Source organism: Oryzias latipes, chromosome 2 (assembly GCF_053564925.1).
Source record: "Oryzias latipes strain Hd-rR chromosome 2, Olatipes_Hd-rR_3.1".
Lineage (NCBI taxonomy): Eukaryota > Metazoa > Chordata > Actinopteri > Beloniformes > Adrianichthyidae > Oryzias > Oryzias latipes.
The window spans coordinates 27404110-27421903 of record NC_136238.1 but is presented as its reverse complement, the minus strand read 5'-3'; the positions used below and the strand labels follow the sequence as shown (position 1 = coordinate 27421903).

The 17794-nt window shown below is 41.1% G+C and overlaps 2 protein-coding genes across 4 annotated transcripts in view; one reads left to right on the top strand and one right to left on the bottom strand.

Moving 5' to 3' along the window:
* The window catches only part of LOC144986855 (uncharacterized), a 265622-nt gene extending 260024 nt beyond the window's left edge, over positions 1-5598 (top strand). For both annotated transcript variants that reach the window (XM_078935342.1, XM_078935331.1), the window contains exon 3: positions 1984-5598. In XM_078935342.1, the coding sequence (XP_078791468.1) occupies positions 1984-4085 (2102 nt within the window). In that variant the 3' untranslated portion in view covers positions 4086-5598. The remainder of the gene's footprint in view (positions 1-1983) is intronic.
* LOC144987221 (uncharacterized) overlaps positions 1-17794 on the bottom strand; it is a 223153-nt gene that overhangs the window by 178273 nt on the left and 27086 nt on the right. The window lies entirely within an intron of this gene.

Below are 17794 nucleotides of genomic sequence, written 5' to 3'. Positions count from 1 at the left end.
ACAGTACAAATATGAAACAAAATACCATACATTAAGGATAAAAAAAAGTTTTTAGTAACAAGTGATTACCGTAGTAACCTTTTGGTCATTTCACAGTTACAAACAATACTTAGATGTATGTAAACAGGGATGGAAATTCATGTTGGCGACACCAAATAGGTGCAGCCTATTTTTGTATCTTTATTTTTGCTCCAACATCACCTGTCAATCAAAACCAAAAAATATCACGAGAAAGGGTTGGGAGCAAAGCGCCAACCTACGCAAACACAGCTGGAAATTAAGTCCTGCACTGACTGAAAGCTGCCCTGATTACTACAAAACAATGCATTATGTGTCCTGATGGGTTTTTGTAGTTTATTGATCAATTACAATAATTTAAAATACCAACTTATTAAAAAAAAGGCTTTATCCACTACAAAACATTACAATAATTATAAAAGATATATCACAAAATACAGATCATACTAAGGGGAAGAGGCATATTTAAAGTAAATTGAATGTTAAGGACAACAACCTCCTGTGCTCCTTCAGTCTCGTTGTAGCTTCGCCTTCATGACCCCCCCCCCCCCCCCCCCCTGGTCTCCCCAACGATCCAGGCGCGGCGCTAGTTCATCTTAAACACGTCTATCGTTGCATTTTCCACACGTGTTTTAAGTGTGTCTAAGACTAAATCGTGTTGTTCCTCACACGTGTTTAATGTTCAAGTCCCGTTAGCTGTCACGCATGTAGGTGTGTGACATTTATTCTCCTCAGCTGACCCAAGTCCCGCAGGAGCGATGTGCTGCAGTGACAGCCGCGCATGAGAATCGTGGTTTGCTTCGCGAGTTTGAGACCCCTGGTGTAGACTCTGGCACTGGTACACTAGCCACAGGTCGAAGAATTAATCAATAGTTCGCTTGCTCATAACTCAGACGCGCGCACATATCAGGTTGAGATGATATGTGAGCTGCACGGTGGCGCAGTGGTTAGCGCTCTTGCCTCACAGCAAGAAGGCCCCCAGTTCAAGTCCCGGCTGGGGGACATGAAAAACACAACATCAATGGGGGACCTTTCTGTGTGGAGTTTCCATGTTCTCCCCGTGCATGCGTGGGTTTTCTCCGGGATCTCCGGCTTCCTCCCACCGTCCAAAAACATGCTTCATAGGTTGATTGGCAACTCTAAATTGACCATAGGTGTGAGTGTGATAGTGAATGGATGTGTGATTGATGATATTCTACCCTGCGACAGACTGGCGACCAGTCCAGGGCATCCCTTGCCTACGCCCAAGTAGCCGGGATAGGCTCCGGCAACCCCGTGACCCCGAAAGGGACAAACGGTCAAGAAGATGGATGGATGGATATTTGTCTTTGTTTCCTTCCCACAGATGTTTATGTGCGCTTGATTTTCTCTAGGCCCCTCCCCCTCCACGCATGTAGCCACTTACATTGACTTTCCCTGTTCTTCTCACACGCATTGGCCGCCTCACAGACAGGCATCACTCAATGAAACGCGAGTGTGTGCTGGCGTCTCATGAGTATGTGCGCGAGTTTGTGTGTTTGTGTGCGTGTGCGCTCCAGTCTTATTGCTCATTTTATTGATCATTGACGTGCCCATTCCACGTTTAATGTATAAAAAATATGGAGGGTGGGGGAGGCAAATTTACTGGTAGCACATGTGCTGTAAAAGAGGAGGGTGTGTGTGTTAGTGTGTGGAGTATCATTGTGTGTTTATAAAAAGGTTTATTAAAAAGTATAGGTTAAAATAACTGGGTAACCTTTTTGGAAAACTTAAACGTTTCCTTAATTAGGTGTTTGACCTACTAAAGTCTGAACAACTGACATCACCTCTAACTGTCTTAACTTTGAAAGAGAACTAATAGGTTACAATCTGTCGTTTATTTAAAGTCTAGAGCAACTGAAGATTAGAGGATTTCGATTTTTCTTGACAATACACAAAGACCTTTAAAAATATAAAAGGTCTCCTTTTTTGTCTTTGTCTCTGCAGTCCTCCCTCAGCATTATGTGAGTAAAGAGGATTTGTGCAACCAGCAGACGAATTTAAGAGTGGAACAAGAGGAACAAGGGCCTCAAGTAATTAAAGATGAACAGGGGGAACCAGAACTTCGACATAGTAAAGAGGAACATGAGGGACCAGAACCTCCACAGATTAAAGAGGAACAAGAGGAACACAAACCCGCACTGATTAAAGAAGAGAAAGTAGAAGAACTAGAACCTCTACTAATGAAAGAGAAAGAAGAAGGGTTCTACATAAGTCAGGATGAGGAGCATATTGATCTGAAGCAGGAGACTGATGCCTTGATTGAGATTCCTACTTGTGATGAAGATGAGAACAGTGAAGCAGATCTAAACAATCAGCAGAGCTTTAATGTAACTGATAGTCAGGATGAAGAAGGAAACCAACATGAAGAATCAACATCAACTACAGATGAAGAGACAGAATCAACATCGACTACAGATGGAGAGACAGAGCCACAGAACAGAGATCAGAGGAAGAAAAAAGACAGAAGTCATGTCCAAAGTGTGGACAGCTCTCAAATGTCAAAAAGCCAGTGTAACTCTGATGTTGGAAAAAACTTCACAAACTCAACTTTATTTAAGAGACCTAAAAGATCTTCGAGCAAAAAGATACTTTCTTCTGTAAAGTCTTGTGAAAGCTCAAGAATTGTTAGCAATCTCTTTGCTAACACGAAAAATAAGTCAGAAGACAGACATCGTATCTGTACAGAAAGCCGTAAAACTTTAGGTTACGGGTGTCAGTTCAGAACTAATATAAAAACTCATACAGGAGAGAAGCCTTTTTCTTGTAAAGAATGTACAAAACGCTTTTGTCGCATATCTGCTCTCAAAAGACACACGAGAACTCATACAGGAGAAAAGCCTTTTTCTTGTAAAGAATGTAAAAAGAGTTTTACTGATTTATCTTATCTTAAATCACACATAAGAACTCATACAGGAGAGAAGCCTTTTTCTTGTAAAGAATGTACAAAACGCTTTATTAGCAAATCTGTTCTTAAAAGACACATGAGAACTCATACAGGAGAGAAGCCTTTTTCTTGTAAAGAATGTACAAAATGCTTTAGTCGCATATTTGCTCTCAAAAGACACACGAGAACTCATACAGGAGAGAAGCCTTTTCTTTGTACAGAATGTGCAAAATGCTTTATTTGCATAACTGATCTCAAAACACACATGAGAACTCATACAGGAGAAAAGCGTTTTTCATGTAAAGAATGTAAAAAGAGTTTTAGTCGCATATCTGCTCTCAAAATACACACAAGAACTCATACGGGAGAGAAGCCTTATTCTTGTAAAGAATGTAAAAAGAGTTTTAGTCGCATATCTGCTCTCAAAATACACACGAGAACTCACACAGGAGAGAAGCCTTTTTCTTGTAAAGTATGTAAAAAGAGTTTTAGTGATTTATCTTATCTTAAAACACACATAAGAACTCATACAGGTGAGAAACCTTTTTCTTGTAAAGAATGTACAAAATGCTTTATTAGCCTATCTGTTCTCAAAAGACACACGAGAACTCATACAGGAGAGAAGCCTTTTTCTTGTAAAGAATGTACAAAACACTTTCGTTGCAAAACTGATCTTAAAAGACACATGAGAACTCATACAGGAGAGAAGCCTTTTTCTTGTAAAGAATGTACAAAACGCTTTAGTTGCAAAACTGATCTCAAAAGACACACGAGAACTCATACAGGAGAGAAGCCTTTTTCATGTAAAGAATGTAAAAGAAGATTTAGTCATATATCTCATCTCAAATCACACACGAGAACTCATACAGGAGAGAAGCCTTATTCTTGTAAAGAATGTAAAAAATGCTTTAGTCGCATATCTGCTCTCAAAATACACATGAGAACTCATACAGGAGAGAAGCCTTTTTCTTGTAAAGAATGTACAAAATGCTTTAGTTGCATATCTGGTCTAAAAAGACACATGAGAGCTCATACAGGAGAGAATCATATAGGAGAGAACCATTTTTCTTGTAAAGAATGTAATAAAAGTTTTCGTCAAATATCTCATCTCAAAACACACATGAGAACCCACACAGGAGAGAAGCCTTTTTCTTGTAAATAATGTTCAGTGCTTTAGTCGCCTATCTGATCTCAAAACACACACGAGAACTCATCTTTAATAATTATGTGAAAAAAGTTAAGAAATATTTTTCAATTGTAAAATCGTTCTAGATGGTGTTTAACATGAATTTGCAGTTTTTAGCCTGTGTCGTATTTAAGACATACTTTCTGCACTACAGCTGTAATTCATATGAAATGCTCTACTAAGTTGTGGACGAGACTGTTTTCACTGGAGTTAACTCTGCTAATTTTTCCAACATGACTTCATTTACATGCTTTTCTGCTAGCTCATTGCACCACACAAGAAGGGGTGTGACGATAACCGTTCATTAGTTAGATTTGTAGTAGTTAGTTGTTAATATTATGTAATTGTATTCATTTGCAACGCGGCCGCCGGGGATTTTGTGTTTGGTCGGGGATGGGGTTAACTGCGGTGATCAAAAATCCCACACCGTCACAGCTCTAGTCACAAGTCCAAGCTAACATTAGTGTAAAAGAAAACTGTGAGCAATACAGTTTAGAGCCAGATAGCAGATCAGATGAGGAAAACAAAGAGGTTAATGAATCTCTTTGGATGCATCGGAATTGGAGCAGCCAAGGGAGTCTTTGGCCCACCCAGGTCAGTTGCTTTGTCAAAAACCTGACCTTTTTACAAAAATCTAGTGATGAGGAAGATGACTTGCCAGACTCAATAATGAAGATGCTATCAAAGCAACCTAAGATTTCATTACATGAACACAGAGCCACATGATGAACTCCATACCACATTGATGCTGTCATTCAATTAAAAGGAGGCACAATGGATTATTGAATGCATAGAAATTACGTTTTGAAAAGTCTGACAACATTCTTTTTTTTTTTTTGTTTTACTGATATTCTTATTTTCTAACACACTGTTTCTTAGGGCTTCATCATCTATAACCCACTATTATTCCATTGATTAAAATAAAGTATTGTGTAATGATTCTATACATCATGTGTTTCACTTTTTGTAATGAATGACAAAAATATTTAAGTTGTTGATGAAATTAATTCTTTTAGATACACCTGTAAATAGAAATGTGTTGTTTTGAATTCTACGGATAACATTTGATTTTTCATGAAATGTTAATATTGTTCTATTTTTGTTGGTTGATTTTTATTAGTAAATTTGTGGACTTACTATGCTGAGACAGTGTTGTCTAAGTCTGTGTGTTACCATGACAACAATAGAATTATTTTTACACTTCTCTAATTCTAACACGATGCGATTCATGAACATTTCTATATATTTTTTAAATATGAAATACCATTTATATTTTGTTAGTCATGTAAGCAAATAACAGTTTTGTGAAAAAAGATTTAGTAAAAATGTATGAAGGAAGAGGCGGATAAAAAACCAGACTGGTGTTTGTGTCTGGTGTTCTTGTGATTCCTGTTTTCTAGTAGACATTAGAACTGTTCCTCTGTTCTTTTTGGTTCTCAGTTTTCTGTCCCAATCTTTACTGTGAATAATAAAGTGGGCGTAAACATCAGTCAGAAGTGTGGAGTCTTTCTCACAGTGTGGGTTTCTGCTGTTTGTTGCTTCTCTGCTGGTTCCAAAGCTGGACTCTGTTCCAAAAAGGAGAGTATGTAACGAACCAGGGTAAGTTTAAGTGTACGTTTGTTGATATGCTCCACTTTTGGTGCCAAATCTGCATGGAACGTTAAATACGAAGGACTGCATTCACTATATGTGAAGAAACTGGATTATCTAGAAAGGACTGTATTGTATTAGTTCGTAACCCCGTCAGTTTCTTGCACACAGAAAAAATGAATAATGACTCAGAGACAAAACTTATCTTTTGTGGAGGTTTTACTTCGTACAAACACGAAGGGGACAGACAAATGAACATGGTGCATTCAAAGTCCGAACCAACGAGCTCAGGGATGGGCTTGGTATAAAAACCCTGCATTTGCATATTCAGAAGATCGTCCGATGGACCTCGTGTGAAAATCACGCCCACAGGTTACTGCTGGAGAGAAGCTCCAAGGCTAAAGTGAAGATAAGTCTGAGGCCTGCTCAGCAGATCACACATGCACAGAAAAGAGGGAGTCTGAGAATGAACTGTTAGAACAATAGTTTGGCTGTGCTTTCTTCAAATGTAATATAATTTTGAGATGACAATACATGCTTAGTGAATTAAGTTTAAACCATTAGTGTAATAAAAGTTAAATGCAGTTTCTAACTATTCTTCACATAACCCCCTGTTTGTCATATCAAAATTATATGTGAAAAGTCAGCAGAACACTTCTCATCATCAACCAAATACCAATTCTCAGTATAGGCAGCATTTTGGCTCTGCATCGAAAATAAAAGTGTATAGGTACAGGTAAATACACAAGAATATAAAAATCAACATGAATAAATGAGCATCAGAGGTGGTAGGTAATACATGTGTGTTGATGCGAAAACCTCCAGGGCTAAATTTATACCATCTGTGTGAAACATTCAGTGAGTGATCAGGGAGGGCAAAACTCATCAACGGCTCCGTGCCCCTCGACTGCCATCACTAAGGATACACATGCATCACCAGTCCAAACTTCGGCACAAAATCATTAATTAAAGTTACATACTACAGTAGTAAATAAAGAAAATAATGAAATGCAAATCCAATAAAAGAAAAACAACAAAAGAAAATAAGACTTTAAAGACCAGTTTCAACCACGAGCGGATGCGAACCAGGTGAATTGTTGGCATAGTGCTGATAGAGTTGGCCTGACAGCATCTTGGCGATCATTGATTTGACACATGGAATCAAACAGGTGACGAATAGAAAAAAGAAAAACAACACACAGAGGACCGGAGTGACTAGTTTATCAGTACACTCCACCAGAAGTAAACCAATAAAGTGAGGACCCAGACCAGTAGGCGTCAGTCATCTGAGAAGAAATGTGTGGTTTAAGGGCCTTGACCTCGCTGATGATGTGAGTGAGATCTCCAGAGGAAGAGGGAATAAAAGTACAAGATGAAACCACGAGCAACAGCTGGACCCATGTTAGCTGGTTCGAAGCTTACTTTAGCTGGAAGAGAGGAGCGCTAGAGGAAACACACCAGGGAGTGCCCCTCGCCAGGAGTAGTGTCACACTGCGGCGGCTTCGTAGTTGGACTTCAACCAGGGATGTGTCTCAAAATGTAAGTCTCATAGGCTCTCAGCAATTTACAGTGGCTTACGTGAATCCAGGAGGGTCAGTCAGCAATGTGTACTGCAGTTGGCATGGTGAGGAGAACCTTGAAGGGTCCTGTCCACTACGGGTGTGACCAATCAGTCCGTTAAATGGTCTTCAGGGTAAAGCAGGTCACCGACAGGGGCCTTCTGGTCAGGATTCAGAGTCTGTGGGGAGGAGAGAGCTGGAGGCAGACTCAATGCGTTCCTTTGTTCTCACAGCTTTCTTCAAATAATCATGTAAATCATCAATGGTGTCAGTAGAGCCAGGCATGAGAGTAGAAAAAATAAGGAAAAAAATTAAATAAATAAATAAATAAAATAAAAAATAAAAATTGTGATGAAAAAAAAACACATTGAAAGTTAAACAGACAAGAACTGCGTCTCATTTTATCAGCACCATGAGCGTTAGGTCGTAAATAAATAAATCATACACGGACACAGTAAAACGGTAAAAACAGGCACATTGACTAATGGTAATGCTTGGACGGAAGGGAGTGGAGCATACTGCATGTGATTCTGGAGAACTCGCACAAGAGAATCACAGGTCACATTGTTTCAACTATCAGCCGCGCAATCAGCTGCAGCTTACAGCGAGTGAGTGAAGTTGGGGGACTGATCAGATAAGGTGGTGAGGTCCAGGGAGAGAAGTAATTTTGCCAAAAACAGAAACTAAATGTCCCAAAAAATTTTAACCTGAGTTTGGGCCAGCTGGAGTTTAGTCTTACTGCACTTATTGCCCTGAGAGTTGAAACTTCGAAAGATTAGCAGACATGTCCATTAAAAAAAAAAAATGCAAGGCGAGTGTGTGAACCAGAGATCCGCAGGAATGCTTTTAAGGGGTCAATCCTGATTTACAAGCAGAAATGCAGGGACCTGATTAGTGGGGTCAGAAGGCTGCAATCAAACTTTTTATGAGCAGGGAGAGTGAACTAAAAAAGGGAAGGCGGCACCCGCCATCTGAGTCTGATCATATTTATTCAAGAGGGAGGTGTGTCCTGCACAAACTGATCCACGTCTGCTTTGTAAGAAATGATACTTTCTATAGCTTTTTCTGAACATCTACCCTAGTCCATGTCCTAAACACTAAAATACACACTAAAACACGTCCTATCATTATTCGGAGAGCAGAGAAAGCCGTTATATCTGCTTACAACGGAGAAATCACCCCTCCCCTATGAGGAGCCGTATAAGACATTATATATACTCTCATTCGCATACATTTACTCTCTTACGCATACATATATTCTCACTTGCACTTACATGTATTCTCACTTGCGCATCCATATATTCTCTCTCTCGCATGCATGTATAGTACCTTACACATACATACATTCTCACTCTCATTGTCACTCTTTAAAAAGAATATATGTATGTGAAAGACGAGTATATATGTGCGTGTGAGGAAAAGTATATATATGCGTGTGAGAGAGGAGTATGCATGAAAAGGAAGTGACTTTGCATGAAAAGGAAGGCACTTTGCATGAAAAGGAAGGCAGATGATTTCTCGTGCTCTGATTGGACGAGAGGCCGCCACCTACCATTTTGAACAGACGCTAACATGAACAAGCAAGAAGGAGCCACGGGGGTCCTGCAGCAGGCCATAGGTACCTTAAGAAATATTTTATCTTAACCTCACCGTTGCCTTTTTTAAGACATGACAGCTGGTTTTCCCACATTTATATGTAGTTATGGATCGAAAACAAGAGGAATTTGTTTTAATGTAAATGTGTGTTCCAGCGTCTACAGGAAGTGTCGCCCATAATTCACGCAAAAAATTAATAAATTATTGTAAAAATTATAAATAATTCAAATAATTAATAATTCGTACTTAATTCATAATAATAAATTAATAATAAGCCATAATTCATAATAATAATAATTAATTATTAATAATCCATAATTCATAATAATAATTCATAATAATTATTCACCCATAATTCACGCAAATAATTAATCATTCATAATTCACGCAAAGGTTATGTTTACAACCACCCTCCGCGAGTAAAAGCGCGGGGGGTTGGTGGAGTCGGTCTGAAAAGCTCCCTCATTTCTGTTTCGGTGGCGCTTCTATTACCATTATTGGTATTTGAGACATTCCTTTGTGTCTCTAGAGATGCAGACAGATTTGTGACCACTTGAGGTTAAGATAAAATATTTCTCAAGGTTCCGATGGCCTGCTGCAGGACCCCCGTGGCTCCTTTTTGCTAATTCATGTTAGCCTCTGTTCAAAATGGGAGGTGGTGGCCTCTCGTCCAATCAGAGCACGAGAAATCATCTGCCTTCCTTTTCATGCAAAGTCACTTCATTTTCATGCAAAGTCACTTCCTTTTCATGCATACTCCTCTCTCACACGCACATATATACTTTTCCTCAAATGCACATATATACTCGTCCTTCACATACATATATTCTTTTCTAAGAGTGACGATGAGAGTGAGAGTGTATGTATGTGTAAGGTAATATATATTGAAGGAAATTATATTTTTGGTCCTCACTTTAGAAGGGTTTTTCTGTCTTATTTTATTACGTTTTCTGTTTTACCTATATCACTTGAAGTTTATTCCATAGCTTAAGTCTGTGCTTTAACTGAACTCTGTGCATCCTGACCTCACATTCCTGAGATGTGACCTAGGGACTGCAGCTGCGACCCCTTCCTCTACAGAGGAGGGGGATGTTGACCTTTTAGGTGTTGGTTAACAGCAGTCAGCAGAAATGTCTAATCTAAACCACATGAGGAACAGATTATATCTGTGAGAACTTCTCTAGATGTCCGGTTCCAGGGAAGAACAAAAAGGTTGATCTTTAACCTAGGATCTCCATGGATTTCTTGCTGTCAATCTGATTTGTTACGGACAGGAAGAGTCTGGGTTTATCACCAGCACCAGGCGTATCTTTGAAGTCATCCCCTGGGGAGATGGATTGGGTCCGGAGAGTGACCGTCGACTATTGCCTGATGGACGAAGGCGGACTATCTGTCAGCCAATGCGAGTGTTCCAGGGCGGAGATTCGACGTCATGTTTTCCATGGGAGGAGGGAAACCCGAATTGTCTTTAAAAGTCTGAGCAGAGCATAATTTTATTGTCTTCTCTCTTGTGGCCTTTCATGTAAAACGCCTGTAACTTCTTGCGTTTTGAAGGCCTTCTAAAATGAGGACCCAGATGTGTTTTAATTCTGTCTTAGAACTTTTGTTAGGGAATAAACCTTCTGTAACTTTATCCGGCTGAATCTTGGTCTTTTTATCTCTCCCGACTATCAGAACACGCATGGAAAAATCTCAGAGCGAAAGATATTTTCCAACAAATTGGTGACCCGAAACGTGAAGTCGGGGACCGGAACACAGATCGAGCCGGTGACGTATTTTTCGTATTTTTGAGACTTTCAGTGTAAAGTCTGGGCACGCTTCCTCCCGTCCACTTGGTCGACTTCTCACGCGGCCGCATACAAAAACAGGTAAGCAGAAGCCTGCTGCAAAATTCTGCATATTGATTAAGTTATCTAATAGTTGAATAACTCAAATTGAACGAGATCTCGAGTGAGTGGACGGTAGAGCTTCCCCCCCGAAAAAAAGAAAAAAAAAAAAAGTTGACCCAAACTTTAAAGGGATGGTTGACTGTTAGTTTGTGACACCTAGTGTGCAACAACAGTACAGAAAAGGTATCCTAGGTTTATCGGTTGTGTTTGAGGTAATGTATTTAAAATACATAAAGGTTCCGTCTGTTTGTCCTAGAGACGCCCAAGGCGTAAAAACAGTGTAGTATAGGAACTAATTGTTGCGCGCTTAGGAAATTTGGAAGACACTACCGGGGCAGTGGCCTCGACAAATTATTTTTTTAGATGGAGAGTGACCAAAGAAGGATTCGAAATTAACATGAAAGGTAAATATGAGAAAATATGATGCATTTTGTCCGGACAAAATACGACTGGGGTGGAACAGACAATACGACGACAGACGACGGTGACGATTTGACTTGACAACAGCGGTGCAAATGACTTGAATGTGGATGAATGGAATGGAATGTATGAGATTTTGGAAAGAATGGGATGAAAAAGTGTTTGAAATCTGTGAATTTTAACTTTATTTCACATTTCCTTGTTTATTGTGTTTTCTATGGCCGCAGCCATAGAAACATGGTTTTGGAACAACATGGAAACTGTTGCTGCAACACGTGAAGGTTTGGTTCTGTTGCTAGTGAGATCTGATGGATCAGAACCAGACTTCTGTCAGCTGGAACTGGGGCTTCTTCCAGACCATGACATGTTGTTCAATAAAGTTCATTCCAAAGCGTGACTGATTCATGAAGTGGTTCCTTGAGCCGTGAGTTTTGCCAGCAGCAGGAATCCCTGAGAGTTAGGAGACAGTTTGTGGAGAGAGTTTGTAGATTTAGGAGAAACCAACGTTTGAAATGAAACCAAAGTGTCCTAAACCAAAATCACTGAGCACATCTCAATGTTCCACAAACAGTCATTTTCCACAGTGGACCGTCACCACACACTTTACAAGACAGTTTTTCACAACTTTATGACAACAAATCCTGAAATTGTTCCATTCAAGGAAACATTGACTAATATTTGTATTGATGCTGTTTTCCATCTGTGTTTTCAAACCTGCATCAAGAATTAGCTCATGTTTATTGATTCACTTTCTGTGGAAGTTTGGGTTCTCTGATGAACCACCAGAGGGCGACAGAGAACTGTTGATATTATTAACACAACAGTCAAATAAATCAACATTTAGCACAAAATGAACAAACTTAGGTCACGTGCTAACGTTCTGATTCTGTTGGAAAAGCCTTTTGTTTTGATTTCTTCAGAATTTTGGCTCAAAAAGACCAATGACAAATGAAACTCCAATAAAGTTGCTTTCTAATGAGGAAATGAAATGTTATTTTTATTGAATTATCAAATGGAGACTCAGCTTCAGGTGATAAAAAAGGTTGGTGCTATTTCCAGTTTTAGAAAGAACATGCCTTCTGCACAGTTTGGTTCCACAAGAAAAAAGTCCATTCTAGAGGCCACTCTGACGTCATCATCATCAAAGACAGCGTTACCTAGCAACCATACCAAGACCATAGCAGCTATAGAGCGAAACATAACAAACCATCAACGGCGGTTAAAGCAGTCAGACGTTTGTTCTGCAGCTCAGCAAAAATCTCTGCTTTAGGTTTTGGGGAGAAAAACAAAGGAAAACACACGGAGAAGGATTCTGCAAAGGAAATCCCAAGTTCTATTGGTAAGTCAGCGTCCTGGAAACATGCTTTGTTGGTTCTGAAGTGGCATGAATGCAGACTTAGATTGGTTTGTTTCCTTGGATTCTTCAGATGGATTCAAGCTGTAAATGTTGTCAGCATAAAGCAAGTTTGGACTAAACTAAAGCAGAAAGTGGCTTTGAAGATGGTCAGGAGAAATGAGGGCTTTTTTCAGGAATTCTTGGAAGAGGAGGACTTCTCCAAACAACCAGAATCTAGGAGGAAGTTTTCTGAGCATTCATAGAATGCTTTTCCAATGACTCATCATTTTCCACAAGAAGCTATTGAGTTTTTCCAAATACATGCTGGATATTCTTAGTTCTAGCTTGGAAAGCACTTTGTGGGATTTCCCTGGAAAACCTGCTTTATCAATCATTTTGGTCTCTTTTTCTTCTTCTAAGTTCCAGCTTGGTGAGTGTGCAGGTCGCCATGGCAACCACTGTCCAGGTCAAAGGGAGGACCACGGCCATCCAGTCTCCAGGCTTTTGGATTGATTTGGATTTGATAAACATTTGTTTCCCACATTTTAATAGTAGAATTCAACACGGGACATATAGTGGATTGTAAGAATAGGAACAAAAACAGCAACAACAAAATAATCCTCCTCCCCTTAAAACATGCATTTGACTCTGAACAAGTCTAAAACAAATCCAAGCAAAGACCAGCGCTGGGGCTCCTCTGAAGGTCCAGACACAGAGAGGCCCAGAGTGACCCCCATTTCTCCAGTGGCTGACTCCGCCCCTTAGGACGTCCCCCTGTGTGGATCAGTGGTCAGTGGGTTGGAACCTGCTGCAAATGCAGGCTCTGGTTCTAACTGCTGGATCAGAAGTGGAATGTGAGCTGTAGTGGTGTGTCTGCAGCTGGATGTGGAACACATGAGGGAGGGGTCAAAGGTCAATCTTTCTTCCAAACAAATGTTGTCAGTCTATTCTCCAACAATGCTCCAACATCTTCAAAGGTTTTTGCTCCCAAATCCAGAGTGTAGCTGGTAGGACGTGATCATTTCAGCCTCAGATTTGGGATCTGTCATCTCTCTGCCACCGTGACACCGAGTGATGAGTTCATGCTCCAAAGCGGCCCGATCGCTGGCTTTAGGGACTATTCCAAAAGCTTTCAATGATGGCGGGGAATGAACATTAGGAACAGATGACGGCTTGAAATGTCTGCTGTTGGTTTCTGATCCAGACAGAAATTCAATCACATGTCTGTGAATCCATGATTTCCTTAGAATCTTTGACTCTAGATTCAGATCCATCTGGTTCAAAGGATGAAACTGCAGCTAAAAGTCTTTCAAAAGTCCAAATCCTCAAAGATGAAACAGAAAGTTCCTAGAAAGTCAAATGAAAAACAATCAGACTGTCTTAGATAAACCCGTTTGGAAGTTAAAGCATAGAAACAAAGAAAGTTCCAAAAGCTAAAAGCCTTAAATAAAGAAAAGTCCAAAGAAAAACAGAAATCCCACATTTGGATCAGTAAAGACATGAATTCTCCAGAAACATCCAGAAACAGCTCTGAGCAGCAGCCATGAAGGGACTGAGAACAGACGGACATCAAAGCAGAATCCAAGCAGCACCTTCATCCTGATGAAGCTCCGCCCTCTGACCTTCAGCAGTCATCTCCAGGCTCCGCCCCCAGTCTGTGACGGCTGGATGATGCTGTCCTCCACCTGCAGCTGGACCTGGATGTTCTCTCAGACCATGTGGCCTCATGGATCAGAAGGTAGAGGGTTCAAGTCCCTTCATGGTTGAAGTCAGACAGAAAGTGAAGAAGAGGGAACATTCAGAGCAGTTTCTGTGCTGTTTGCTTCCTCATGAGTCACGTCTAGATCAGGTCTGGATCCCAGTCAGAAAGTGATCAGGAAATCTGCAGATCAAACCTTCATTTACTGAAATGGAAAACATCAACTGACTTTCTACAGATTCTACTTCCATTCATCAAACTCCAACAGGAAGAAGATTTACAATCAATCAAATCTGTTGATTTCCTGACAAACGTTGTTTTCTCTTCCTGTTTGAATCTTTGATTGTTTTCAAACATGAAGAGAGTTTTTTTTCCTGTTTTTAGCTTAAATTTCTGTTGAAATGTAAAGGTTCATTCAGAATTCCCCAGTGGCCTCATGTTGGAGGAGGGGCTTCATGAGATGCTGCTGGGGGCGGAGCTTGAACACACACCGCTTCCTGGAACCCAAACTCAGGCTAAGTGGAGGAAAAGTTGGGATTTCTGGTGTTTGTAAAGATCTGGAATGGTTTCCTCCCACAAAAAGGCCTTTTTCTAGTTTCCTGCAGATGAATTCTTTTCCTGCTGGGAGTTCTCATCTGGGTTTGCAGATTCTTAGTTGGAGGAAAACTTGGAGCAAATTCTTCCCAGAAAAAGGATTTTCTCTGGAGTGAATTGACATGAACAGAGTGAGTTTGGACTGAAAGCAGCAACAGGGAGGAGATGTTAGAGCTTCATCAGAAAACAGCTTTCTGGAGGAGTTGGAAGACGTCAACAGTCACAGTGATGGTGAGGAGGAGGAGCTAAGACTTCCAAAGTCAGAGCTAAAGATGGAGGAGCAGCAGGAGGAGGTTCTTCACTGAAGGAGAGCACAAGTCCAGCTTGTCAGTGCTTTGCTGATTGGCTAGTTGGATGTGTTCTTTGATGAGCTTTTCAATCTGACGTCTGCTTGGAGGACTGTTTTCATCCTTTTGGATGATTCCACTATTTGAACCAGACCTGGAACTAGAAGAGACTCAATGAGAACAGAAAGACAAGAAAGGATCCAAACCAAACTCTTCTTCTGTCTGACTTCAACCATGAAGGAACTTGAACCCTCAACCTTCTGATCCATGAGGCCACATGGTCTGAGAGAACATCCAGGTCCAGCTGCAGGTGGAGGACAGCATCATCCAGCTGAAGAAGAGGAGGAGCTTCTGCTGCCTCAAAGAGGAAGGTGGAGGAGGTGAGAGGCTGCACTGGAGCTTTGGACCAAACCCTGTGATGGATGAACAACATCTCCAGGCTGTTTCCAGCCTGACCAGGAGGATCAGAAAACAGCAACAACTTCTCCTCCATCAAACCATGATGTCACCACCAGCAGGTGGAGACAGATGTGAGCAGAAATTCTCTAGTTGGCTTCAGATTTCAGAGTTTCCCAAACAAGCAGTAGCACAACTCCACTTTTCTCTCCAAGCCCATCCTCTGAAATCTGATCTTCTGAGGGACGAGAACACATGGAGACTGAAACTACCGGAGCATCACTAGAAGGACAGTTGGACTCCCCTCTGGAAAAAGAAGGCTTGAGCATGTTGACGTGACAAACTCCACATATCTTCTCTTTGTCATGAGTTGGGATCCTAAAATTGGTGTCATTCATTTTCTTTTCCACCTCATATGGAGCAGAAAACTGTGCCTGTAGGCTGGAAGCAGGCAAAGGCAACAACAGCAACACTTCCTCACCTGCACCTGTTGTTGTTTGTGTGTTGATCCACAAACACATGCTGTGAAGAGGAAGCTGCAGTGAAGGCAGCCATGTTGGAGCCTCACACATGTTCTCATTAGGATCAAATGAACCAGTGTGTTTGAGACTGAAAGAAAGACTGAAGGACAAAGAAATATGAAGATTCATTAAGGATCAAATCCAGACTTTATTCATGTCTTCAGACAAAAAATCTGAAGACATTTTACAGACACAATTGAGGTTTTTCAACACTTTTCTGACCAGAAGATGCAGTTCTGGATACAGCCAGAAGGTGTCGCCCTTCTCATTTCTAATCCAAGTTCAAACTACAGACCTGACTGATTTGGTTTGGTTTTTGTTCTTTTAGTCATCATGTATGAACACATCAGACCTAGAATTACAGAAAAAACATCAAAAATGTTTCACAAACTTATTTTAATAAACTGTAAATGTATAATTTCTGTCTATTGGAAGTCATTTGAAGTGAAGCTGTGAAAGTGAACACATTTGTTCAACAACCTCATAGCAACAAGAAACAAAGCAGATTTCTCTCCAAAGAAGTTTTTTTCCTCCGTTTTCCATCCAAACAAAGACAAACAGATGTTCTGTTTGTCAGAAATGTGTTTCCACCCAGAGGAACCTGCAGCAGCTGCTGATCCATCAGAAGATTCTGGACCTGCAGAGACTTCCCACACAGCTGCCTCTGCCTCCAAAGAAGCTGCTGATCTGCATGGAGAGAGAGAGAGCTCCAAGTCTCTGCAACCAAAGCAAAGAAGCAACCAGAGAACAGAAGCACAGAGCTGAAGCAAACATCCCAGAACGCTTGCTTTGGGAGTCCCACCTTCAGTTTGATCCGCTTCAAGACAAAGTCCCACATGAAAGAGATCAAAGTGAGCTAACCAGCGCTTCATCCAAGAGAAGCAGCTCCAAAGCACAAAGACTCCGTCTGGTTGCAGGAACTCTGGGAAAGAAGGAGCAGGAGGAACTCCTGCAGGAATCTCTGCAGGAAACATCAGCTTGGAAAGAAGAGCTGACTCAGCTGAAACATCAGCTAACATGTCAGCAGTCTGTGGCTGAGACCAAGTCAACACTCCTGCAGCGCTCAGCTGCAGCAAAAAGACACCCAGCAAAGGTGGAGAGAGAGAGAGAGAGAAAGAGCAAGAATGAGAGCGAGAGAGAGAGAGACAGACAGAGAGAGAGAGAGAGAGAGCTGGAAGCTGCTGTCAGTGCAGAGAAAAGCAGGACAGCTGAAGCTCCCAGACTCTCAGCCCAACAACTGAAGGAGTCCTCTGGACTCCAAGCTGATCTGCTCCCAATCCAAGAACATGTCCAGAAGGACAAAGACTCCTCCCTCCCTCCCTCCCACCTCCTGACTGACTGACACCACAGAGGGAGGCAACAGTCCCATGGAGACCAGCTCTGATGGAGAACCACATGAACCTGGAAGGAGAACGGCAGCAGTGAACGGCAGCAAGAACAGTCCTCCCTTTTGGGGGAGATCTCCTCACTCACAGAGACCCTCAAGAAGGAGGAGGAGGAGAAAATGATGCTTTCAAAGACCTTGATGGACACATTCAATCAGATCAAAGAGGAGATTGAAAACCTGCAGAAACCAAAAATTTTCTTTTGTCTTGTCTTTTGGAACCGACATACCCAGAGTAAGTTCAGGGTTAAAGTCAGGCTAGTTTAAACATGCTTCCTGGAATACCCCCCTGGTTATTTTAGTGGAGTTTTAAACACCAAATGTGGTGTTTTTTATTAAAAGAGTTCTGGATCTTCCCTCAACGTTGGAGTCTGGTCCTGCATTTGGGTCATCCTGATATACCGTAACAAAGCC